This window comes from Parasteatoda tepidariorum, chromosome 9 (assembly GCF_982258835.1).
Source record: "Parasteatoda tepidariorum strain Cologne lab strain chromosome 9, Ptep-v5.0, whole genome shotgun sequence".
NCBI classification, from domain to species: domain Eukaryota; kingdom Metazoa; phylum Arthropoda; class Arachnida; order Araneae; family Theridiidae; genus Parasteatoda; species Parasteatoda tepidariorum.
The window spans coordinates 49871839-49881990 of NC_141763.1; the positions used below are offsets into that span (position 1 = coordinate 49871839).

At 30.7% G+C, this 10152-nt stretch overlaps 1 protein-coding gene and 2 pseudogenes across 1 annotated transcript; all 3 read left to right on the forward strand.

Annotated features, from left to right (window-relative positions):
• The first annotated feature begins 1140 nt into the window (after positions 1 to 1140).
• Positions 1141 to 1695, forward strand: LOC147804052 (uncharacterized). The gene has a single exon (XM_087151399.1). The coding sequence runs from the start codon at positions 1141 to 1143 to the stop codon at positions 1693 to 1695; it is 555 nt and encodes a 184-aa protein (XP_087007525.1).
• Positions 1696 to 3321: 1626 nt separating this feature from the next.
• Positions 3322 to 3864, forward strand: LOC139426855 (high-affinity choline transporter 1 pseudogene; annotated as a pseudogene).
• Positions 3865 to 3981: 117 nt separating this feature from the next.
• Positions 3982 to 4371, forward strand: LOC139426854 (high-affinity choline transporter 1 pseudogene; annotated as a pseudogene).
• The last annotated feature ends 5781 nt before the right edge of the window (positions 4372 to 10152 follow it).

A 10152-nucleotide genomic window follows, 5' to 3' on the forward strand; every position in this document is an offset into this window, starting at 1 on the left:
TTTCAAATCTCGCTATTAAATTGCAAAATAAATACATAAATTTCAAAATGATATTTTTCTAGACTAAAAATGTTATTACCGGTGTTTTGAACTAAAATATTAACATTAAAAAATGAAATATAACTAAATACATTGTTTAATAGTGAAATTTTAAGTAAAAATTCTGATTATTCTTATTTTAAGCTTGGTAAAAATAACAAGCTCACACTTAGATATCTCAAGCTCACACTTGAATATGTGTGATTAAAACATTTGAAAATATGCGATTAAAAAAGATCAATAAAACATTTGAAAATGTGTGAATAAAAAGTATTAATAAAACATTGAAAAGGTGTGATTAAAAAGTATCAATAAAATTCTTGAAAATATGAGGAAAAAAAAGAATCAATAAAACGTTTAAAAGTTTTCATAATTCCTTTTGCAGTCTCCGTGTTTTGATTCATGCGCACTTTTTTTTTAACGTGTGTATGCAGAAAAAAAAAAGAATAGATCTATAACTAAATGTATAAAGTAAAAACAGTGATTGTTATATTAAAATGATTATAAATATTGTCCTGTAATTATACAGTTTTAAAAATAGTGTAAAATGTTGAGCAATAACCCAATTAGAAATTGTGAAAAAGAAATGTGCTTCAATGTGTAACTATATTTATGTGATGAAAAAAATGGTATAAATAAAGCAGTGGATTAAATTGTGTCATTTATGCTTTTGTGATGCACTTAGAATTTTTATAATATTCATGAGGTTTACACTACATGCTTTGTGAATATATGTTTTAAAACTTTTTTTTTTCCATCAACAAAAAAGATATCACAAATCTGATTGGACAACCATAAATAAAGTGATTGGCCAAACCATACTTGCTAATTAAGAATAAAGCTGTGAATGATCGTAAACAAAGCAGGGAATTAAATTATACTATTCATGTTTTTCTCACGTATACGATATTTTTAAAATTTATATATATATATATATATATATATATATATATATATATATATATATATATATATATATATATATATATATATATATATATATATATATATATATATATATATATATATATATATATATATATATATATATATATATATATATATATATATATATATATATATATAATAATAATAATAATAATGGCAGCTGCCATAAACCACGATTCAGATACTCAGACTATTTCAGAAATTAGAGATAATTTGATTTTTCTCGAGAATGCCAACAAAATTATTATGTTCCAGTGGATCCCTTCGCATGTGGGAATTAATGGCAATGAAAAGGCAGACCAACTAGCCAAGAAAGGGACACTCGAACCACAATGTAATAAGCCGATTCCACCAGACTCCCTTAAAAAACAATTTTCCGAGAAACTTATGACCGACCTAAAGCTCAACCAAGCAGTAAAATCCACTGGAAAACCCTGGGCTAACATCCAAAACAGTTGGAAGAAATTTTGTCACAGTCCTCGTAAGAAGGCTGTGGCAAACTTCAAAATCTCAACAGGCCATGACTGCTTGCCAGAGCACCTTAACAGAATAGGTATCCTTCCATCTAGTGAGTGCCAAATCTGCAATTCGGGAACCATGAACTCAGACCACTTGCTTGTATGCTCTTTACTGGACAAACAATCCCAAGAGCGGGGTGATCTCTGTAAACTTTACTGGGATGCCAGAGATCACATGAACTCTCTGTAAAGACTACTCCTCATTCTTCTCTGTTTATATATATTTTTTCTTGCTTTAATTTTTTCTATGTGTTCTTTTTGTGTTAATATACGCTTGTCATGTGTTTTCTTTGTTTGTTATTGTAATTTTGATCCTTTTTACTCCTTGTTTATGTCCACCAAGTTGAACATTGTACATGGATTAATATTTCCAATAAAGCCATATGTAGCAAAATATATAATAATAATAATAATATATGTATATATATATATATAGCAAAAACCATATAAAAATCATTGTAACTCATCAGCAGCCAACAGCAAAAATGCATACTTCTGAACGAAGCAAGTATAAGGTTTCGTTATAGCACATGGCGAACAGCAAAGGCTGTAAGCCATGTTACTAATGGCTGGACCCTACACAAGCAGTAAAGACATGAGAACTCAAAGATAATGAAAATACAAAACCGAAAATGTTTTAATCCGTAATCAGTGCAATTATGCATGTATAAATATATCTCTTTATATATATACAGGGTGTTTATAAAGTCCCAAACCCATTTTGATGTTTAATAACTCATAAAATAATAAAGATAGATTAAAATTAATAACACAAATGGTTAGATAGACTCAAAAAGCTTCATGACCCTTGTCAATGAACTTCCACGTGTGCCCCCTTCGTCGCACGGAGAATATTAAGTCGATAGTCAATTTCACGCCAGGCAGCGGCAAGCATGTAGGCATCCACAAAGGCTATTGCGGTTGTAATTCTGGCTTTCAGGTCATCAATGTTCGACACGATCCTCCTGTAAACATTGTTCTTTATAAATCCCTGAAGAAAAAAGTCCTTTTGCATCAAGATGGTGCACCACCTCATTAGGGTATCATCGTTCGTAGTTCTTTGAATGACCATTTTCCAGGAAGATGGATTGGGCGAGGAAGTTCATTTACTTGGCCACCCAGATCACCTGATATAACGCCGCTGGACTTTTTTCTTTGGGGATTTATAAAGGACAATGTTTACAGGAGGATCGTGTCGAACATTGATGACCTAAAAGCCAGAATTACAGCTGCAATAGCCTCTGTGGATGCCGACATGTTTGCCGCTACCTGGCGTGAAATTGACTATCGACTTAATATTCTCCGTGCGACGAAGGGGGCACACGTGGAAGTTCATTGACAATGGTCATGAAACTTTTTGAGTCTAACCATTTATGTTATTAATTTTTATCTATCTTTATTATTTTATAAGTTATTAAACATCAAAATGGGTCCGGGACTTTATAAACACCCTATATAAAGTCTATTCGTAATTTACGTTATTTATATATATATATATATATATATATATATATATATATATATATATATATATATATATTGTATTTCAACGGGTATTTGAGGTTTATTAGTTAATGTTATTTATTATCATAATTTTAACTAATCGTAATATGTCACAATAACAATCTTTTGAATCATATGAAATATTGAAACGAGTATTATGAATTATTTAATTGTGTAATATTAATCATAACCAAAGTTAACTTGTAATAAAAACCATATCTTAAGCAAAATTTTTTTGAGTTTTGATAAATTTACTGCCAATCTCACGAGTGTTATTTAATTACAGGCCTCAGAACAAGAAATTATATGGGTAATGAGATTCGCTATCCTCTATCTATACTTCATAGCAATCATCATAGCTTGTAAGGTCAGTTCCGTATTTGGTTGGTGGTTTTTATTTACCGATTTAGTGTACATAATACTATTCCCACAACTAGTGTGTGTCCTCTATTTCAAGAAATTCAGCAATACATATGGCTCCCTCTGCGCCTACATAATAGGCTTTCTCTTAAGAATTCTTGGTGGTGAGGAAATTATTGGCTTACCAGTTCTCCTTAAATACCCATATTTCCTCGAAGAAACAGGACAGCAACTTTTCCCTTTCCGAACCCTCTCGATGTTAATAAGTTTGTCAACGTTGCTGGCAGTGTCCTGTTCCTCCAAATGGCTCTTCGAAAATGGACATATCCCTCCTGCACTGGACATCTTCCATTGCGTGGTCAACATTCCTGAAGACATCCTTAAGGTTCTAGAGCCCCATAAAGGTGAGATGAGTGTCCTCAACGCCCAAATTGCAATGGCCAAGACATATAAATCGGAAATGAATGGTCGCATAAATCCTGGTTGTTCTGTATAATCCAGTTGCATAAATCCTGGTTATTTGGTTGGTGGTTTTTATTTACCGATTTAGTGTACATAATACTATTCCCACAACTAGTGTGTGTCCTCTATTTCAGGAAATTCAGTAATATATATGGCTCCCCTCTGCGCCTACATAATAGGCTTTCTTTTAAGAATTCTTGGTGGTGAAGAAATTATTGGCTTACCAGTTCTCCTTAAATACCCATATTTCCTCGAAGAAACAGGACCGCAACTTTTCTCTTTCCGAACCCTCTCGATGTTAATAAGTTTGTTGACGTTGCTGACAGTGTCCAGTTCCACCAAATGGCTCTTCGAAAATGGACATATCCCTCCTGCACTGGACATCTTCCATTGCGTGGTCAGCATTCCTGAAGACATCTTTAAGATTCAAGAGCCCCATGAAAGTGATATGAGTGTCCTCAACACCCAAATTGCAATGGCCAGGCCATATCAATCGGAAATGAATGGTCGCATTGTTTCCGAACTTTCGCAATGTTTATAAGTTTTTTGACGTTGCTGTCTGTTTCCATTTCCAAAAAATGGATCTTCAAAAATAGATATATCCCTTCGACTTGGGACGTTTTCCAGTGCGTACAATATGTCAATAGAAGAATACTAGAGCAGTAGAAGTTAGATTCCTGAAAAAATCTTTAAGATTCAAAAAACTGCACCAAAGTGGGATAAATGTCTTCAACACCCGGCTTAATCAAGATACATGAACAGGAAGAAATGTTGCCAAATGAATCCTGGTTGATGGCGATTGAGATCCAGCTTACCAATAGCTCTTCTTTCAGCGGCAAACCTTCTTCAACAAACAACAATTTTTTGACTTTTCAAGATTATTAAAACGAAACTTCGAGCATACCAAAGCACAACTCATGTAAAAACATTTGGTTAAGTTAAGTTTTTATTTTATATAATTTTAATGTCGTTTATGCATGGTATAAGAGCTTTACCGTGCGTTAGATTGAAGGTCTGAAAACTTCTATATAACGCATTAAATTTAGAACATTTCCAATAATAGTCTCAGTGTGTGTGTGTGTGATTTTTTTCTTCTTTTTGTATATTTTCTTTTAAGTCTGTATTCACGGTTATAAGAAATGGATTTATTAAAACGAAGTTTCGGTGTACAGTGCGCAAAGAAATAAACGGAAGTCCTTGAATAACTTTTGATCTAATAATCGAATCTTTACATTTTAGAACTCAATCTTAACAGAAAAGTACGAAGTATGAACGAAATCGGTAGAGCAGTTACAGAGGTATACAATTATAAGGTATACACTTTTTATATCATTTTAAAAAATGTAATTTTTCATTATAAAAGTTTAGTGAAATCGATGCAATAGTGACTGAGAAATCGAAATTTAACGAAGTCATATTTTGTTTCCAATGCCCACCTGGGGAATGACCTTTCGTCAATAAAGGCATCTGAACGGCAGATTTATTGGCCACTCTTTCAGGAAAACCATATTAGGTGGGCCAACGTTGCTTCCACTGTAAAGACAGATAGCACAGAGAATGAAAGAACAATCATGCCTTGCCCTGGATTCGAACCTAGAACTTTTCTGGTGCAAGGCCAGTTCTCTGACCCTTACACAGTCTGGTCGGCAAGAAGTCATGTATTCGATTTCTCTGGAACTATTCAACCAATTTCGTTCTAACTTTGTATTTTGCCATGCAAAATTACATACTTTGAAATGATGTAAAAAAATTTATACCTTGAAAAGTATTTCGGCTATAATTAAATAAAATAATAAAAAATAATAAATATCTACTGAAATTTATTTTTTGTGTGGAATTATCTTTGGATAAACGAATTTTATAATTGTGTGCAGAAATTTTTCAATTCGCTTAAAAAGTTCCCGAGATATTTCGAAATTCGTAAAAAATAAAATTAACAATAAGGGGAATAAATTTTGGATCACTCTCCTGAAAAACCCATTCTTACCATATTACTCAGATTGCGGCTACCCCATATATTTTGAGGGTCGGAAATCTGAATCCGACGAATAAAAGGTATGTTTATTCAGAAAAAGTACGCTTTTGTGTCTGATTTTGTAACTTAAAATATCACCTGCACTATATAATTTGTATATTTGAGAGCACCCCCTCGTGCCATTAAGATTGAGTCTTGAAACGCGAAAATCAGATCATTAGAACGAAGCTATACAAGGTGGTCCGTTTAATTTCTTGCGCATTTTACATTGCTTTAAAAAAGCCATTTTCAAAGATTCTCCTAATATTTTACCATGAAAAAACTTATGAGGACTACTGATTACTATTAAAATAATAATTGGTCTATAATAGTGATATTATTTTACATGATTGGTTTGTAGATTCTTTCAATAGGGTAAATTTGTTATTATGGTGACTTTTTGTTATTAAAACGACAACGTACATACTAGTGACCATTTATCATTACATTTCTAAATAAAATCTTGTGGTATTAAGAAAATATAAAAGACAACATGTAATTTTTTCAAAATTGTACAATACACTGTGAGAATTTTTTGATCAATTTACAGTAAAAATATTGAAATCCCGATAATATCAACCATAAAATTTATTTTTCCGTAAAATCCATTTTTACCGTAAAATTTTATACCGTGATTTTTAGAATAATATTTATTCAGTTACGATAATTCAATGGTACAATAAAAAATTAAAAAAATTGAATTAACCAAAATTGAAGACCAAAATTTAAATACAATAAGTCAAAAACTTAAATGCAATAAGTCAAACTGGAAAAGCGCTAACAACAGCATAAAACCAAGCTTGACTTTTGTACTCAATTTAGTTAAAAATGGTAGAACTTAAATAGAACTCTAACGAAATTTCAAAGGAACCAGCATGTTAGCAGGGCAGTGAGTCCCCTGAAAAAGAAGTACTGTTTTTGCTGAAATTCTTCTATAGTTTTGACCATACTGTATTAATTTCTTATTAACTCTCTTTGAGGATTATTCTTACAAGCAAGAATTCAATTTTTGCTGAAGATCAAAAATCTTTTTTTTTTTCTTAGTTTTTGTTCAACACATCGAATTTTGATGATTAATAGCTCAGTTGAGTTATTTTTTCTACACATCAAACTCGACGAGTATTGATACAATATCTGCTCAAACCAAACCAGTAATATGTTCCGCTGATAAATCTAATTTAATTTTGCAATACGAAATCTTGAGATTATAAATAATTAAATTAGACCTATTTTCCTTCAAATAATCATAAATATTTAGCTTATAAAAAGTTTTATAAAAAAAATGTGGATATAATTATTTTGAAATAAAATCTCGTTATTTTATTCTTGTATTAATAAGCATGGAGTTTTTCTGAGAAACAAGTGATAATTCATTTTTTTAAGTAATAGCATTAAATTGCATATCCACTCTGAGGAAAAAACTATGCTCCGAACTTCCAGAATATGGTAAAATTTACCAAGTTTCTGGCGCTATGGGAACACCAAAAAGCTCGGTAAATTTTATCCAATTGCCGCGGTGAGGATTTTGGTAAAATTATGAAACTATGGTTTATAATAAGTGTTAAAATTTAGTAAATGTAGTAATTTCATCATGATAAATTAGAGCATAGAATAAAGGGCTCTTATTCGCTTAAATTTACCTTTCAGTCTTGAATTTTTTACTAAATGTCTGATAATAAGAACAATAATTTTGTAAAAGAAGCATTTTCGGAAAACCATTACTATATAAAGAAAAATTACCGAATGATTGGCTTAAATAACGTATATATTTGATTTTATTACCAGAATTATGTTTTTTCCCCAGTAATATTATTACATTCATCACGGTAATTTCACCAGAATTTTACTTTTTACTTTTTATTTGTCATGTTAAGTAATTTTAAGAACTACAGGGTTTCAAATTTGAATATATGTATTTTTATATTGATTAAAATACTATTACCAAATATATGTATTTTTATATTGATTAATATACCAAACTTTTCTTAACTGTCAATTGTAAAATTTGACAAAGCTCAAAATTGAAGAATTAATGAAAGATTTGAAAACTTTCATAACTCACTTTATAGTTACCATTATTTAAATCACAGGAGCTGTTCTTTACACATATCTGTTAAAGCTATTTTGCCGTATCAAAATGACAATATTTATTTTCCTGCAATTATGCAATTTATAAAATATTGAAATAACGCAATTATAAAGTATGAAAAAAGTACTTCCATGTTTAACTATTTGTACTGTGTAACTATCTATATTTGTGACGATTTACAACTATTTCTGCGATGTATAAGTATGTTTAAATAAAACTATACTCTAAACTTGAGTCAATAAGGCTTTTGTGTTTTAAGTACAATATTTTGATAAATTTGCTGCATTCAACAACGTGTTCGGGTTATGAGTGTATTCATCTTTTTTATTTTTGATTAACATTAATTTTCCATTGTTAGATGATTAATGATAGACAGTTTTTCAGCATGAATTATCTAATATTATGACATTTGATGCTTAATATTAGTCATTAAATGTTTAACAATAATTATCTAATGTAATACTTATTTAATATAACAATTATGAATAACAATTTATGTAAAATAATTTTGTTTAATTCGATTACGTTTCAATACAGCTAGACTTATGGGGTTCCATAAAACCTGAAAAGAAAAATAATTGCATATTTGATTACCCCATGAATGGAACGTTGCAATAGAATGAATGTATTTGTTTATAGGACAAAATGTCGTTATCGTAGAACAAAACCTATGGACTTCTGTAACATTCTGAAATGAACAATAATTTAATAAAATTTTATTGTATTACGGATAAAACTTTACAATGGAATAAATATATTTTATTTTTCTGATAAGGTCACTACCAGAATATCGTGGAACAAATATTTGCGGGAACAAAATATCGCGGGGTCAAAATATCACGCGGACACAATCTTCCGTAGAATAAATTTCGCATTAACTTAAATCTCTCAAATTTCGCGGATGACTTTTGCCATTAAACAAGCAACCTACAAAATATTCTGACCAATAAAAATGCCCTTTATACTGAAGCAAAAATATCTGGATTAGAGATTAATAAATATAAAACTAAGATTATTAAAATTAATCCAAAGCCAAATAACAACATTTATCTTGAAAACTGCCCAATTGAAGAAGTCAACAGTTTTGCCTACCTTGGATTAATTCTAAATGCTAAAGAAGGTACATATGAAAATATCGCCAACAGGTTAAACAAAACACACAGTACTTTTATACACAGTTCTTTTATACGGAGCAGAAACTTACGACAACTTGAGAACAAATGCAAATAAGTTAAATCAGTGAACAAAAACCCATAAAATTAGAAATCAGAGAACGAAAATGGCGATGGATTGGACACAATATCAGAAAACTGGTCAAATTTAAAGTAAAACTAGACATCCATGTTAAGGCCGTTTTTCGCAGGCTCCGTCATGATATGAAATGAGGATTTTCTGCGAATAATATGCTATTTTTAAAACTGCTGTGAGTTTGCAACTGCTATTCAAGACTGCTAGGTCAAGTTTAGCCTATCTAAAGTTAGCGCTGTCTACGTATATTTTGAAAATGGCGCAAAACGTCAATATCGAGAAAAGCCACAGTTTGGAGAAAATGAAAAGAGTTTGTGGTCTAATTTTTAATATTTAAAACTAACTTTAATGCTGCATTACCTGGGCTCATAAAAATTTGCAAAAAACTCAGAATAAGGCAGTGATTTAAACAATTTTCGACTAGGTGGGAAAATGCCGTCTAATTGTCAATTTTCAGAAAAGTTTAATAACTTTTAAAATATTTGCCAGTTCTAAGGCCTAGATAATTCTTCACAACAAGATTATATACATAGTTTAAAATCCACACATTGCTTCATGTGTAAAGCACTTAAACTATGTTTTTTTTCTCCTTAGTTTCATAGCTTCGAAAAACAGAATTAAACGAAAGAAACCTTAAATGGCATGGCGCAGAACTATTATGAATAATGAGATAACAGCGATAAACAAAACATGGCAAGAGTTAAAGTGCTTGGTCATGGAGAAGGTGACATAGAGAGTCATGACAAAGGCCCTATGCTTCCTACAGAGTAAAGTTTTTCTTATACAAAAGTTTTATTTTAATTTTTTTTAAGTATAATTATTACTTTTCAGAAAATTAATCTCAGGGGAACTAAGCCTTGCGTATTTAATAATAGAAACTTTTACGTGAATGAAACGAGAAAAAAAAATTATGAGCACACACTTCCTTCTTAATCTGCAGATCTTTAGAAAATAAATTTTTAAAAGTAACT

Coding starts and splice junctions, on each gene's coding strand:
- LOC147804052 (XM_087151399.1), top strand. CDS start 1,141: ATGGCAGCTGCCATAAACCACGATTCAGATACTCAGACTATTTCAGAA.